Genomic DNA, 17358 nt, shown 5'->3' on the forward strand with positions numbered 1-17358 from the left:
TGCAAGTGAACTGTGACATTAGAGCCTTATCGAGCACTATATTCTGCAATTTTGCATAATGATTTTGGATACTGTTTGAATTCTTGAAACTGTGCTGCATTACCTTTTACATTGTACACAGTTCTGTGCATGGGTAACATTTTACATACTGCTACAATACGTACCGGATTTAAAAGTATGTACTGTATTACAGTCCATGTGTTGTCTCTTTTGGCAAGTCATGTATTCAGAATCATATCGTTCTGAATTAAATAAATACTACTTCTGTTGAAAATATAGTACTGTACCAACAAAACCAATAACGTACATCTAAATGAAAGCCTACTTATTTTAAAACACAGTCCTTTAAGCTATGTATTTTTGATATTGTATCTTTTTTGTGTTCCCTGAAAGTCAGACAAGGGTTGGACGGGCCAAAATGAAATAATCAGATATGTGTCGCATGCACTAAACCGTCACTGAAGTCAAATTTTTATAGGGTCGGATATCTGAGTGCTGACTGTATGTTACTAAAATAATGACGTGCCAGCAGTAAAGCTCTTGCAAAATATGCTTTGGACAACTAAATCATATTCTCTCCATGTTTACTTGGATATTTTCTTCTGGGGGCGAATAATTCCCGGAATATTGTTATTCAAATCATTTCCTGGCAGATTTTAATAAGATTGTTAAATAAAAAAAAAAAAAACATCTGGTTGCTGGACAATTGGATTTCACAACTCTGCTTAATAAATACCTAAAGCGTTTCTCAACTTTATCTTGTCTAGGATGGGTTCATTTGCAGTTGTGTCTGTGAGAAATTATATGCTAGTGGATCTTACTTGTGCTTCCCTTGCGGCAGAGGATATAGCCAGCATAATCAACCACATCTCCTGTGCTAGTGAGCTGACAGTGATGTAAGGGCTCATTGATTGAGGCTGTGTGCTGATCATCCAGGGTGTGCATGAGAGAGAGAGAGAGAAACATGGACTCATATACACAGATTTATATATAGATTTACTCTAAACTCACACACAAATACAAAAACGCTTACAATGACTACAGAAATAACATACAGAAAAACAACATAAGCCACCGAGCGTGCCTAACCAAAAATGTAAAATTATTATCAGAATTGAAACACGCATGTGAACACTCTCACATTAAAACATGCTGGTGTTGGACAGATCAAACCAGCTCTGTCCGCACAATATAAAAGTTATCCGTTGTTTTTGTGTGTTCATCATTAATTGTCCCTTTTGTACCCAGAAGACAATGTTACTTAACCTTCAAACTAAAACACAGCTTCAATTCCCAAGCAGAGACTGAACACACAGCCTAAACAACCACAAAGCAATCTCACATATTTAACACACACTGTGCAGCATTTGCTTCCTTCCTGCCCTTTAAATCTTTTCACTCAAGAGGGCATGATCCTTTTCCTCCTTCCTGCTTTGACTCTCCTCCAAGGATGCGTCTGGGTCAGTGTGAGAGGAAACCACTCTCCAGCTAGCGACCTGACGCAGCAGCAGCTGACTGCTCAGAGCTCTTCTTGGATTGAATCCCTGGCAGGAGCAGCCCTGTCCATGCCAGAGTCTTCCTCACCACTGCCGCTGCAAGCCACTGTCCCAGCACCGGGGATGTCCACTGACGACACACAGAACACTGGAGGTACCAGCAACAGAAAACCTGCTTGCTTTCTTGCTTGCTTGTTTGTTTGTTTGTGTCTCATCTTGCCTGTGCTCAGAACTGGCAAATGAGTGGAACAGTTAAGCATGTCTCTGGTAGGGAAAATGCTTCAGATTCAAATCCTGTTTTTGCATTCTTAAACAGTCTTTTTACAGTTTTAGTGCATTCTTTTTTCATTTCCCGATTATTTTGCTCGTAGAAAACAAACGTTTGTGTGGGTTGCAATGATAGAGATATTAATATGACCTCTTAAATTACTTTTATAGTTCTGAAACTATTTTATACCTAAAAAAGAAACCTTTTAAAGTTAACAAATTTCAGGTGGTCTAATCTCTGTTTCGTTTTAGTTCACTAAAATATCCTGGAGTGACTGGGTACACTACGAAATACAATGGGGGGGGGGGGGGGGGGCGCTACAATTGAATAGCTATTTAATGTTTCTTTTTAAATTAGTCTAAAGCCTTTTGGTCTAAAGATGTTAAAAAAAAAAAAAAAAACTATTATTGTGTGTTTAAATTGTAGTTTTGTTTTGCCTCAGTAGAAATCAGCAGTAAGTTCTTAAGTTCATGGAGGCAAAAACGTTGTTTAGTGAACGTAAACAAGCTTGTTAATCCAAAAAGATCACAGAAGGGTCAAATATGAAAGATTGTTAAGAAGCTTCACCCAGGAATAAAATTTGGCTGTAACATTGCAGTAACTTACTCTCTTGTTTTTGCTTTTTTTTTGTCACTATTTCAAATGGAATTTAGAGTTTGCAGGATTAACTATATCTACTGTGTATCTTTTCAAACTCATTCTTCCCTCTCTTACCATCAACACATAATAATATTTTGAACATCACCATTGAGTCCCTTTTGGAAGGGTAAACACATGTAGTGCATGATATTTGGAGTCACTAGTCCAGACCGATTGCTCATTGAAAATTGCACTATGAAAGACTTACACAATATGCATTTACATACAATATACACTGAGTAATAATGGACATTGTGTGTTGAGTGACTTATTCAATAACAGATCTAATCACATGAAGTTTGGGTGTTGATTCTAGGAAGCAGTTCAAATTGTCTCTTATGATAAGAGACCGGACAAACATTGACAGGCCGAATGTCCTCCTCTCGTTTATAATTGTTCTTGTGTTCTTATGAGAGCCTCTACTCTTGCCTGTTACCTTTTAATAACAAAAACAAAGAATTGTTATAAAAAGTGTGCTTTTTACTTTCAAATTGTGCTGTATATGAACATGGACAAGGTACACCACGAATAAGAACCTCAATTTTATATTCCATCCCATACAGCCAGCCTGAGAGTGTTGCAAAGTGTGAGAGCAGGGCAGCAAAGATGCAACCATGAGGAGAGCTGTGTGTGTCAGTGTTGTGCGATTCCTGTTTACAATATGCAGTCCGGGGGAATTGGGCTGGGGTTCCAGTTTCCTGATCTTGGTGCTGCCTGCTACAGCCTGATAAAGACCTGAGGGACTGTCTGTGAAGCAGCCTGAGGGATTTCTTAATCAAGAGGTTCATCTACTATAAGGAAGCACTGTTTTTAAATCTGAGCTGCTGGCGGTCAAGCATTCTCTTCTACACTGCAGTTTTACATTAATGGTTATTGTCTTTCCAAAGCAGAGAACAATATCTCCTTACAAAGGGGTGGCGGAATGTGTTATGCTTGTAACATTTTACAGGAAATATCCTTATTGAGCTGATATTTTTAACATAATGTTAATTTCCTTTATTTTGATTTGCGATATTGATTTTGTTTAATTCTGTTAAAATAAAAAATGACATCTTATAAATGTTAATGTTAAAATAAGTTAATAAGAATATGGCGCATTTGTATATCCACTCCACATTATCGATTCCATTCCCAGAGCCCTAGTAACAGGACTCAATTCCTAAGCATTCGATTGCCAGCAATCTCCTGAGCAACAGAAAATGATTGCACCCTCAAAGATCAGAAAAATCTTGAAGACTCCTGCGTCTTCACCCTCGCTCACTCTTTCAAGGCAATGTCAGGCTGTTCTTGTTCTACAATGTTGCTTATTTAACTGTACTGGTGCTGTGTCATCACGTTGTTTCTCTTTGTTTAGTCAATGCTTTGGCACACTGTAAGCTTTGTTTCACGTGGAGCATGCTGGTGTTGGACAGATCAAACCAGCCCTGTCCGCATAATAGAAAAGTTAGCAAATTTTTTGTACCCGGAAGACACTGTTACTACAAACTAAAAAATAGCTTCAATTCCCAATTCCCCAACAAATGGAGAAAACACTTCCATTTCTACTTTAATTGCTGAAATCAGATCTCCAGTATGGAACCCACAGCATTGAAGATCCGTCTATGAAATCACAGGATTGCTTCAACACTGCTGCTAATCTACAGTTTAACAACGATATCTTGTTTTACATTCTGTTTATTGCACCCACAGAACCAAGCTGCTCTTCATGTAGAGAAAAGCTTAAACCGTACCGCAAGCTATCTGCAAATATGATGCAGTTAAACTGCAATCTAACTGCATGGCCAGCCAATCTTCTTCTAAGTACTTCCCTGCAGCTCTCCTTCACATGCTCTGTGTTTTCTCATCAGTGGATGTGTGGCCTGAGCTGGAGAAGGCAGAGAAGCTGGCCAGGGGAGCAGCGCTTAAATGGGCCTCTGGGGTTTTCTACCGACCGGACCAGCTGGAGAGACTGGGCCAGTACCGGAAGCGCGAGAGCCAACGCACTTCCTCCGTGCAGTCCCGGTTGAAGGTGGGGTCAGTCAGGGTTTTTTTTAACACTCCCGTAGACTTTTCTAAACCTTTTCAAGTGACCATTCATAGCAAAAAGAAAATCCTCAAACCTAATGGATTTGTTTGGTCTTCAAAAATGAGTAGGTTCAAATACTGGAATTCCTTGGTTTCTGATGTCTTACCTTTTATGAATGTGTGACATTGTTACCCACTAAAAATAAACTTAAGTAAATCGACACTATCAAAAATATGATCTTTGTGTCTTTTGCATTACTGTGTCATTGCATTTCACTATAGAAATGTATATTTAAATAACTAGGACAACTATAGAATCTAATACCATTTTTAGATAATGTTTAAGAATTTATTATAAAAAAAATGATTATGCAAGGAAATAGGATGTGAAAGGTTTGATTGTATACAGTGAGTGAAGTCATCCCCTCTTCCCAGTCCGCAGTGCAGTCCTACTTGGAGGGGGTGGGTTCAGGGCTGGAGCAGCTCCGCTCAGCTCTGGCTGATGTCCGAGAGGTGTCCTGCACTCTGGGAGAGGTACGCAGTGAGTGGAGCGGCAAAGCTAGTGGATTCCAGTCCCTGGAGCATCTTCGGGAAATTGCCTCGGAACATGAGCGACTAGCAGCAGCATTCAACAACCTGCCACACCTCTGCTCTGGTAAGAGAGACATTCTCTGCATCTAGGTTCACACTGTGATGGTTCCCATGTATTTATGCACTTCTCAATTAAGAGAGTCACGGAAGAATGTGATGGCAGAGCAATGGCAGCAGGTTCGCTCTGGATGTCTGAAAGCACAGATGTGCATCTCAGACGCGGGTAATCAATGACAAAATAAAATACCTCAAGCAACAAAGTGCTCCCACTGTTATGTCCCTCTTAACACACTGTATCACTTCACAGCACAGTGGGGAAACACATTTTATAACTCTAGGCAACGGGGTTTAAACTTAAAAGAATATCTTCTTTATAATGTGAAACTTGACCAGAGAGACTGGAGTGGGATGTAGTGGTTGTAGTTAATTTTTACTTGATTTCCCTTGTGTGCTTCAATTCCAGTGCCAGTCGCAGTCATGGAGACGAGGCGCCTGATCGAGTCCAGGCGGCTGTTGGAAGCTCATGCCCGTCTGATGGAGCTTGAGTACTGGCAGGATGACATCCACAGGCAGCTCCAACAAACCAGCAGTCCCAGCTTGGAAGGGGCCAGCCTGGTTTTTAATTACTTTGCCGGAGTGCGCCAGCTGGGGGAAGCCTTAGCGAAGGAGCTCTGGGATGTGATTCGCTGCGGACTTGTACTTGTGCGGCAGGACCCTACCCCCTTTGTCTCAGCAGTGCGCATCATCGAGCGCGAGGAAAGGATCGACTGTACCCTCCTTGACACCCACGATGCCAACCCTCGCTTTATGCCTCCCGGGAGGCCCAAGAACTGGAGAACCAAGTTCTTCCAGGTCATTGAGGAGGCTATTGCTGTCCGCTTTCAGACCACTTACCTGGACATCAGAGGCCCTGGACTAGCGAACCACCTGGTCGACCTGCAGAACAGCATCATGAACGACCTCACCACTGTCAAGCACTTGCTTGAGCAGTGTTGCCCGCCCTACTACCACATTTCCCGAACCTACATGCTTATGTGCCACAAGTGCCTCTCTGCTTACCTGCAGCAGGTGGTCAGCTGGGACCTGGAGAGCAGCGAAATCTTCACTGTCCTCAACTGGGTCCTGCACGTCTACCACAGGTCAGTGCCCAACAATACAAGATGTATGGGAAATGGAAGAAGTATTGAAGCATTTAGACCTCAGTCTGTCTGTTTAAGAAATGTAGTGTTCATGCCTGTGGTGTCCTTGGACTAGACTACATGCAAAAGTTCCCAGTGCTAATTGTGCCAAATTGTATAACATGTAGGGCTGAGTAAAGACCACTTATTTAATTTGTGACCTATGTGCCACCCTGCCCATTACTCGTAGCTGTCACACAGCAGAGGGCACTGGAGTGAAAATCTGTGTTATTTCTACTCAGCCCTGAAATGATGGGCCACCCTGATCTTTGTTCTGAGGTGGACTTTGAGGAAATGGGGCCACTTATATCCCAGGATGCACTGGAACAGATGCAGAATAAATACGTCAACACTGTCCGGGTAAGTAAGTCTCTGTAGCATTCAGAGGATTAAATATTCATTACCTCTGGTCAGCCTTGCCATTGGCAACATCACTTCTGTTTACCTCCCTCCTCCAGAAACAGGAAACTGTACCCTTAATCCCTTCCTGTTTTACTAAGGAAGCTTCCATTCCACTGTTGCCCTGCCTGCAAACGCTTAGCCACAACAAACCTGAGATATACTGTAGAAATGGTTAAACCTCCCTGCTGTGTCTGAGCTGATTAACCAGATACCATTAGAAATTGGAACAATTGGTTACTTAGATGGTCTATTTGGAATATTTCCAGTTTTCTCTTTAAGACATAATTATTTTAATGAAACCTAACACTAGCTTTCAAGAATACTAGTATGGCACAGTTTTGGAAAATTTGGAATATATACATTTTTTGGTTATAGAAACCCACATAGATTGATTCACTGAACATGCCAAGCTGGACATTTGAGAATACTAAAGACTAGAAATACAAAATAGGTAATATTTATGGAATTATTTTGTTAGCTACAAGCTTTAAGTCTCCTCAGATGTTTAGAGGGCTCTCTGTTTATTCTGACTGAATGGAGGAATTGTGTGTCTGTGGGGTGCATTGCAGGCCAGCGTGTCAGAGTGGATGCAGAAAGCCCTGGAGGTGGAACTTTTAGACTGGCAGAGGGACCAGGAGCCAGATTTTGACCATGAAGGCTTCTACCAGACCAGCCTGCCAACCATCATCATACAGGTACACAAGAACATAAGAAAATGTACAAACTAAAGGTCATTCAGCCCATCTGAGCTCGTCCGGTTCCTAGTAGCTGATTGAGTTGGGTCTTAAAGGATCCATGTGATTTAGCCTCAACAACATGACTAGGTAGCCCATTCCATCCCCTCACCACTCTCTGTGTGAAGAAGAGTCTCCTTCAACAACATGCCTAGATAGCCCATTCCATCCCCTCACCACTCTCTGTGTGAACAAGAGTCTCCTTCAACAACATGACTAGGTAGCCCATTCCATCCCCTCACCACAGCCATGCTGTTGCTTCTGAGTCATTAGGATCCTTTAAGTGCTGATTAGGAACTGGATGACCGCTGATTGGTCAGTGGCCTCTCATTCATAACTTTTCACATGTTCTTAGATTTTCTGATATAATATGATGAGGTGCTGTGACTTTTGATGTTTCTGCTGTAAAGAGATTATACACTTTTAGTTATTTAACTATGTGTTTGCCACATTGTTTTAATCTACGGCCATATTGATAGACTTTGCACTTGACAGTAATCTTTACAGCTTGTATGCACAGCTGTATTCTATTATTTTCTCAATAAAGTTCCTTATAAAAAAAAAAAAAAAAACTTTTTACTATCACATTGTTTTAACCTCTGGTCATGTCAACAAATCACATGCATTTCATATATCCATTTTACTTAATGTTTAGAAACCATTTGATTAGAGATTCCCCTAAAATGATGACCCCTGGGGGTTTGTTCAGAAAAAAATAGTAATGAAAAAATTTATAGTAATGAAAATAAATGGAAAGAAAGTGCACACCAGATGACCACAACCTTCCCTTCGCTCTGTAGATGCTGGAGGAGAATGCGCGTGTTGCCTTGGTGATCAGTGAGGCGCTGCGAGACCAGATGATTGTCATGGGCCTCTATGAGTTGGAGACCTTTCTCACCAGGTAAGGATTTCTTCACTCTCACAGAACAGGCTTGGAATATTCCAGAATGAAACAGTGATCAGAGCTGAGAACATACAGGCAGTGTGTACTAGTGATTATAACTGAGAGACGGGGAGAGAAATATGAGCAGTGCTCTGATTATTTCCAAATACTTGAGGGAGCCAGAAAGTACAATAGTAGAACAAGACTCCTCTTAACCTTGCACACGACTGACCATCGTGTGCTACTGTTGCTCAACCTAAATTATTCAGTGGAAGTAAAATTACCATTCTTCTGTTCTACCATTATTTAGTTTAAATTTTAATACTTACCTAGGCTAATGTAGCCTTTAAAAACTTGGGTCATTGGTTTTCATTTTGACATTTAAATAATTCAGAGAAAACGTTGCCAAATGACTTGGGTGCCATGTTCCTCATCTCGTTTGGACATGTGACCCAATCTGTTCCCTCCACCTATCTACAGGCTTCGTGAAGCTCTGGTGGACTATGGGAAGGAGTGGCGGAAGGACCATACAAACCCCAGGTATTACCTGCACTATCTGCTGGCTGCAATCAACAGCTGCATCTCCTTGAGGTGAGGACATGTCTGCAAATAGCTGGGGAGAACACGTCAAGGTCCTTTGAGATTTACCTGGGCCAGGGATTCTTTTTCTATGCTGTGTTGGTCCAAAGTTCTTCCTCTGCCCCTCAAACACTCAGGTATACTATACATTTGGCGTTCAATCTATCCTTACATGCCCTAAATTCTCAGACATCACAAATTCTTTACAAAAAGCTGAGCCAGGTCTTACAGTTACCTGGAACCTCTGCACTTTAATACACGCGGTTAAGGAAAAGAATACACCTTGGAACTCTTGGGGCAGAATGGGAGGATATTCTGCACAGGAACTGTGAAGGCATACCTGAGCAAGGCTAGTAACAGCACATTGGACAGTATTGTGATTATAGCTCTGCACCGGAGCAGTTGAGACACACCAGGGATCAACACATTGGTTTAAGGGTTAGTGCCTGTTATTTGAGTCTCAGCAGTGTGTTCCTGTGTCTGTGTTTCAGGGGCGCCATTGAGAGTCTGCAGCAGCAGCAGCAGAGCACTGCCCCACAGTACCGTGTCAACAGAGCACATCCCTGTCCACAGGTGGTGCTAGAGAGAACAACAAAAAGAGCCTGCAGACTAGTTATCGACAAGCTGCTCTTTGAGGTTCAGGTAAGGCATTGAGAGGTCTTTCTATGTAGCAGGTAGCTTTCCCCAGCTGACCCAGGGTATGTGAACAAAACATCATCAATTGGGGTCAATGTTGAAAAAGACCTTGTTTGTCACATTATTAAACGAAATACTAATTCAATCATCTACAGCAAGGCAAAAGAAGAATACCTAGATCTGGTCTACAGGGAAGTAGGAGTCCAAATCGAGTCCAGAACAGGGCAACCACAGTAAAGTGATGGTTTTAGCTGCACAACAGTTACTGTAATCACACTGAAAATAATTCTAAAGGTCATGCCTGTCTGCAGCCACAGTTCCTGCACTTTCTGTCTCGCTCCTGGCTGTCAGACTGCAAGTTGATTGACGGCATCTGCATCTCCGTGGACCAGCACTGCAACCACTACAGGAGTGTCCGGGAGCCCTATTTCCAGGTACATCTGACTGTGACAAAACACCATCAAAGGACCCACACTGGGGTGTATTGTTTGATTGTTACAGAGCGCAGTTTTCAGTTCCCCTCTGAGGAGCTGTACTTTGGATACACTTATGATGAATTTCAGTATTGTTCAGCTTGGAAGGTTTCCTTGGAAATTAGACTTTTTAATAAGAGGGCGTGAGATGATCATTATAATAGTATTGGGTAGGTAGGTACTGTAGGAGTTTTTAAATTTTATTTTCTTTATTTTTTTTTTTCATTTGCCTTTTAGCATTCAACCTCTGTTTCTGTACAACTCTTAACACCAGATGCAATTAGAAGATGCAAAACATAAAGTAAATTAAGAGTTTCCTGAACTTCGCCATGCTTGTGGAGATATTTATTAACTAGGGAATGTTTTTTTTAATTAAACGTTTATTTACTACGATGGCTACTAGGAGCTTGTTTTCTGGCAACACTCAGGCCAAATCTGGATAAAATAAAACAGAAAACTGTGAAGTCGGCCTTGCTGTCTAAAGCATGGTGAACTGTCCAGGTATTTGTCTACCCTGGAGAAATTAGTTCAAATCAGAAGATTTTTTTCTTAGTTAAAAATGTGAACAAGAATTGGTTAAAAAATGAAGTGATATCTGACCAAAAACATTTCACATATGCAACAGCTTATAAATGTAATGTCTACAAAAGAGGGTATGTTATAAAAGGCCCCTAGTCTTGCAACTTTTTTAGACACTATTTTTTGTTGATATCACAGCTTTATTGTAATTGCTGCAATTCTGCACACGAACGTTGTTCAATTCAATATACCATAAAGAAATGGACCTTTATTTAATCATTCTATCAATAGAGAATATTCTATCTGTTATAACACATTTATATATAGCTACTGCAATGTTTTAACTATACAAAAATGTCATGCTCCCAATGTTGTGCTGCTACAGTTCCTGGTGCTGGAGAGCCAGTGGGCGCTGGTGGTGGAGTATGTACGCACCCTCATGCAGAAACCGATGGTCTGCCGCAACTCAGAGGAGAGGAGCCGTCTCTCAGACAGGATGGCCCAGGATGCACTGCAGCTGGAGGACCTGTTTCACAGCATGGTGAGCAAAAGCCCTGCTTCAATTTACAGTGCAGTCCAGTACTTTTTAGATTGCCATGACTATGGTAGTATACAATGATATATCATTTACAAATGGTACAAGAAAAGACATTCAGTGACAAACCTTTCTCTCCTCTCTCTCGCTCTCTTTATATCAATGGAGAGATGCAAAACAATGAGACAATGACATTGCCCCTGAGGTAAATACAATACAATGTAATACAGTACAATGCTATGCAATCCACTCCCACATAGCGCTTTACATTCCAAGGCTTCAAAATAAAAATCACTAATGAGCTTGTGGTTATCAGATCCAGCTACAAAAATAAAAACATATATATATATATATATATATATATATATATATATATATATATATATATATATATATATATATATATACACTGTGTGTGTGTGTGTATGTATATGTATATATACAGTGGCTTGCAAAAGTATTCAGACCCCTGACCAATTCTCTCATATTACTGAATTACAAATGGTACATTGAAATTTTGTTCTGTTTGATATTTTATTTTTAAACACTGAAACTCAGAATCAATTATTGTAAGGTGACATTGGTTTTGTGTTGGGAAATATTTTTAAGAAAAATAAAAAACTGAAATATCTTGCTTGCATAAGTATTCAACCCCTGTGCTGTGGAAGCTCCCAGTTTGCACCGATGAAAGAAATTGCCCTAACGAGGACACAATTACCTTACCATTGGCCTCCACCTGTGAACCATTAAAGTTGCTGTCACATTTTCTGGATAAAAACCCCACTGTTGAAGGATCATTGGTAAGGCTGTGAATCTGAAGGAAAATGAAGACCAAACAACATTCTATAGAAGTTAGAGATAAAGTAATACAAATGCATAAATTAGGGAAAGGGTACAAAATAATGTCCAAGTGTTTGGATATCCCAGTGAGCACAGTTGGATCAATAATCAGGAAGTGGAAGCTGCATCACACCACCCAGGCACTGCCAAGAAAAGGCCGTCCCTCAAAACTCAACGCTCAAACAAGAAGGAGACTTGTGAGAGAAGCCACAGAGAGGCCAACAATCACTTTGAAGGAGCTACAGAGTTCAGTGGCTGGGAGTGGAGTAATGGTGCACCAGTCAACCATATCAAGAGCTCTGCATAACACTGGCCTGTATGGGAGGGTGGCAAGAAAGAAGCTGTTACTCAAAAAGTAGCATCTGAAAGCATGTCTGGAGTTTGTCAGAAAGCATGAGAGTGACCCAGCTGCGATGTGGGAAAAGGTTTTGTGGTCAGATGAGACCAAGATAGAGCTTTTTGGCCAAAACTCAAAGCTCTATGTGTGGCGCAAACCTAACACTGCCCATGCCTCAAGACACACCATCCCTACAGTGAAGTATGGTGGTGGCAGCATCATGCTGTGGGGATGCTTCTCATCAGCAGGGACTGGGCATCTTGTTACAATTGAAGGAAGAATGGATGGAGCAAAATACAGGAAAATACTGCAAGAGAATCTGCTTCAGTCCGCTAAAAAACTGAAGCTTGGGAGGAAATTCACCTTTCAGCAGGACAATGATCCCAAGCACAAGGCCAAAGCAACACTGGAGTGGCTCAAGAACAAAAAGGTGAATGTCCTACAGTGGCCCAGTCAAAGTCCTGATCTCAATCCCATTGAGAATCTGTGGCACTATTTGAAAATTGAGGTCCACAAGCGTCGTCCAACCAACCTGAACAACCTGGAGCAAATCTGCCAAGAAGAATGGGCCAAAATCACTCCGACACTGTGTGCAAAGCTGGTACATACTTACCCCAAAAGACTTAAAGCTGTTATTGCAGCGAAAGGTGGCTCTACCAAATATTAATGTGTGGGGGTTGAATACTTATGCAAGCAAGATATTTCCCCAACATAAAACCAATGTCACCTTACAATAATTGATTTTGAGTTTAAGTGTTTTAAAATAAAATATCGAACAGAACGAAATTTCAATGTACCATTTGTAATTCGGTAATATGAGAGAATTGGTCAGGGGTCTGAATACTTTTGCAAGCCACTGTGTGTGTGTGTGTGAAAGAACATAGAAACGTTTGGGAATGAGAAAAGGCCATTTGGCCCATCAAGGCCTGTCCCTTGTTAGAACACCATTTTTCCCTACTGGGAAGAACTAATTGTTTTAAACAATCTAGGATAAGGTTAAAAAACATCTTGTTCCACTCAAAGTCATTATGTTTTCTGTTTAGTCCACTGTTTCTTTTCAGTTTTGTATTAACCTCATTCTTTAACAGCCTTGCAAAATGTAGTGACATTCTTATATATTGTGTTCTCACTAAAGAGCAGTGAGTAATGCACTCTCTCTCTCTCTGTCCATTGTGACAAGAGTACAGAGGCAGGAACCCAAAGAGGGTTTAGACTGTCATGAATGCTTTGTTTGTCCATAGAGCAGCAGACAAGATGAAGACCACTGTGCCTGCAGTCAGGGGCCACAGAGCTGTGAAATGCTGACTGGGGTGCTGTCTGCACTGGCTGAGATTATCCGGGTCAATGACACCTCCATGCTGAGTCTGGAAGTGTCTGGACTCGTCACCAAGTACCCTGACATCAGGTAACGCTCTACTTTTTCTTTATTTGTATCAATGGTCAGTCTTGTCCTAATCTGTTTTGATGTGTGTGGATCATCTGATGCTGTTGGTCAATACCTGCTCTAGGGTCAGTAGTATGTCTCAGTCCATTATTTAATTTTTAGCCCAGGGGTGTCAAACTCAGTTCCTGGAGGGCCGCAGTGTCTTCTGGCTTTCGTTCCATCCAAGCTCTCAATTACTTAATTGGTCTAATTATTTGATTAATTGGTTAAATGTAATACTTCCCTCCAGGCTTCAAAATGTTTTATAGGTAGTGTACCTTGAACCAACTGTAAAAGACCTTGAAAAAATATGAAATATGTCCAATTGAACAAATAATTAGATCAATTAAGTTATTTGAGAGCTTAAGTTGGAATTAAAACCAGAAGACCCTGCGGCCCTTGAGGATAGAGTTTGATACCCCTGCTCTAGTCCCTATTTGATCCCCACGAACCAGCATGCTTGTAATATGTAACTCATTCCCACGACACATTCAAGCCACAAGGTCGAGTAATGACAATTTAAATACTGTACACATTTAAATACATTTTTTTTTGTCAGCTTATATGACTCTTATTCAACGTGATCTTTCATCTGAATGCTTCTACTTTTAACATTAGTAATAGACTCTAATAAACCTCTGGCTTTTTAAGGGTTTCTTTCAAAATCTCCTGTTTCTGAATTTGTTTGTGTGTGCTTTCCCTCAGCGAGGAGCATGTGTTGGTCCTGCTGGACATGAGAGGGGACGTCCCGAGAGAGGTGCGTGGGACAGTGCTGGACATACTGCAGCAGAGTGCCCATCCCCTACCCCAAGGGTATCGCCCCATCTTCAATGACATCCTTGTCCCCACTCCCAGCTTGCCATTCTGCCTGCCAACTACTAAGTGTGCCTGAGACAGAAGACAGCAAACACCAGGGGGTGGAGAGGGAGTGAGAAAAAAGATAATGCCCACAATGTGGTGCCAGTTTACATTCAAGACATCCAGCTATGCTTCAGGATAGCAAGAGAGAGAGAGAGTGGGCCAGATTCTCAGAGCTATTACTTCAATTTGTCATTGGCATTTAAAAAAAAAAAAAAATATAATGTAAATAGTGTTTTGTTTTTTTTTACTTTTTTAAACAAAAAATGTATGACTATTAATTGAGTAAATAGCTTTGAGAATCTAGCCCATTGCAGTGAGGGTAGAAGTTCAATTAATGAATAGTTGTAGGTTCTACTGAGCATAAGAAATATGCATTGTGAAAGCCTGACCAAGCCCCTGAACTCTTCATGTCCCCTTTCTGTCCATGCTCTTGACGTTCGCTTTCACAAAGTATCTACAGCAGTTTTTTCAAGAGAAATTCCCCCTCTTGCTCAGTGGAATCAGTGCTATTTATTTTAATTCCTGTGACTTGAATCAGGAATTCTGAATGTATTTTGAATAAATTGAATACTTCATGCTGTATAACACACAAATAAATGACAGCTTAAAAAAAGAAGCATACTTAATGTGTGGATAATTTCTTTCTACTATTTGAGATAAGTGTTGGAAAAATACTAACGTGAAGGTTCAGAGAACTCTTATATTACTTGTGGGTATCAGAATCTAGGCCATGGTCATCCGATAAATATAATGAATTTTGAATATCGTAGCATTGACTGTCAGACATCTGCGATACTAAAATTATTGTTAGTACTGGTTTTTCGTTACTATGTGTTGTTTTCGGTCAGTTAAATCTGTTACTGTTCAGCATTTATTTGCAATCTTTTTGTTCAATCTTAGCACTTTATGATCCGTCTCTCTTCAGCAGCTGTTGTAGTGAGGCTGATTTGCTGGTTAATAGCCTCTAAGTGGTTTGCCACATTCACTCTGGTTTGCTACTCTATTTGAAAGTCCCGTTGCACCCGATGTGTAAGGTGTGGTTTGTTTTGTTTTGTTTTGTTTTTTTAACCATGTACACCACTAGCAGATATAATGGACATGTATGTTTTAGGCTTAAAGCTACGCATTGATTTTGTAAAACTGGGGTTATTTTCCCACTGAGTATACAAACTGAAACTTGTCTGATAAGAACATGAAAAATGTTCTCCATTACTCTGCATGACATATCCTTATCACCCTGTACAGAATTTTACTCTGTTAAGAGTTTATCTCAAAGGAAAAAAATAATCACAATAATCTGATACAGCTGGCTGAACTATAGACCGAATAGCCTTAATTCAGTCATTCAAAACCATTAATTTAACAATTAACCCTTTTTTAAAACCCTCGGGGTAGACTGAAACGTCACTTCGAATGTAACCTTTCCTTATTTCTTATACAGCCGACCCAATCTTCTGCATCACAGGGTTACTCAAAGCATCACTGTAGAGTGCCAGGAGAATGTTAGTCTCTGAAGGGCACTCGCTGGCTGCAGGGAGCTCCGGTATTTCTGAGGGGCAGGAGAGGCATGTTGGAAGATTTCATGGGGCTTTGAGTGAGATTGCTGTCTCCATTTAAATACAAACACATCACCTTCATTTTATTTTATGAAGTGTGACACTTGTCCAGGATATTCCAACACATTGCACAGTGCAAACGATGTGCATAAAACAAAGCTGATAAAGGAACCAGTCAAATCTAGTTTTTAAATATAATTTATATCAAAGATAACTCCTCACAAGTCGGATATTTTAATAAGTATATTAAAAAGATGGATAGTTTTAACCTTTTGAGTTTCGTTCTACTTGTTTTAACTATATATAATAGAGACAGATTTGTTCTTACCCTGTGTGTATGATATTTATTGAACTAAATCCTATATTTTTTAATAAAGAACTTTCTTAACCCACTGTGAAAAAAGAGCTGAACACTTTTGGGGCACTATTTTGATGCAAATTCAAGACAACTTTTCAGAGAGGAATCTAAGAGTCTTTAAAAAAAAAAAAGCGATTCTAAATCCTATAACTTAGGGAACATTTTATCTACTTATCTACTGCAAACTCTGACAGAACTAGACTTGGAACCCAAAGTATCCCCCGTGGTTATACAGTAAATTAATGATTTAAAAGTTATTTCGGTGTTTACCACAATCTGGAAGTGAAACGTTGAACTGCCAGGGGCAACAGGTTGGTTGCTATGGTAATAGGTTCAGTTCCTGGCCCTTTATCAGCAGTTCTGAATTAAGACTGCTCAGGTACAAGGTACTGATAAAGATAAAACACTTGGCTGACTCACTGATTAACCTTTGATACTGAGTATTTGTTTGTTTATTTATTTATTTATTACAGAAACAGGAAGTGGCTTTATTGAACCTATTACAAACCACTGAGCTGCTTATACCCATACCTTCCCACACTGCAGCCCTTATCAAAGAGCTACTCAAATATTGTGCTGTTATTATCAGCAGTGAAACAGTTAAGCAAGCTTGTTTTATGCTGATAAAATCACATGGCTTCCCTGGCACTCCAAGAAAACTTTGCCCCAGGGAGATACGACTCCACTGTGTCCATGCACTTTCAGATATGTGATTCGTTTTCATGGCTGGTTTTAAAAAAATGTTTCCCTTTACAACATGCTAAAAAGATTTTTTATTTTATTTTAAAGAACTTGAGAAGCTTATATAAACAGGTAAGATATTTATTTGACTTTTATACAGCTTCTACTTCTCTCATCAGTTGGCAGTGCTTTAGGTGCAGGCAATGGGGTGATTTAGAATTTGTTATTAAGGTGCAAGGTGTCAATGTTCTTTAATAATACTCTGTATTTTTACACAGCACCTTTCATAGTGGACCACCATCAAACAAAGCACTTTACAAGATACGAGACTCGGTGTATGAACTATGCATCAGCAAGTCACTTAC

At 40.3% G+C, this 17358-nt stretch overlaps 1 protein-coding gene across 2 annotated transcripts; it reads left to right on the plus strand.

Moving 5' to 3' along the window:
* The first annotated feature begins 1176 nt into the window (after positions 1-1176).
* Positions 1177-15006, plus strand: LOC121296004 (exocyst complex component 3-like protein). 2 transcript variants are annotated; one of them, XM_041221126.1, is made up of 13 exons: positions 1382-1650; positions 4251-4411; positions 4843-5062; positions 5462-6137; positions 6419-6536; positions 7148-7273; positions 8113-8213; positions 8676-8786; positions 9266-9416; positions 9722-9844; positions 10788-10943; positions 13356-13519; positions 14243-15006. In XM_041221126.1, exons 1-13 carry the CDS (start codon positions 1410-1412, stop codon positions 14427-14429), a joined length of 2535 nt encoding a protein of 844 aa, XP_041077060.1. In that variant the 5' UTR covers positions 1382-1409; the 3' UTR covers positions 14430-15006. The 2 variants fall into 2 exon arrangements, with proteins under 2 accessions (XP_041077061.1, XP_041077060.1); XM_041221127.1 differs by lacking the exon at positions 14243-15006 and having other exon boundaries at positions 1177-1650; positions 13361-13454.
* Positions 15007-17358: the final 2352 nt, after the last annotated feature.

The sequence above is a fragment of the Polyodon spathula genome, chromosome 21, assembly GCF_017654505.1.
Source record: "Polyodon spathula isolate WHYD16114869_AA chromosome 21, ASM1765450v1, whole genome shotgun sequence".
Lineage (NCBI taxonomy): Eukaryota > Metazoa > Chordata > Actinopteri > Acipenseriformes > Polyodontidae > Polyodon > Polyodon spathula.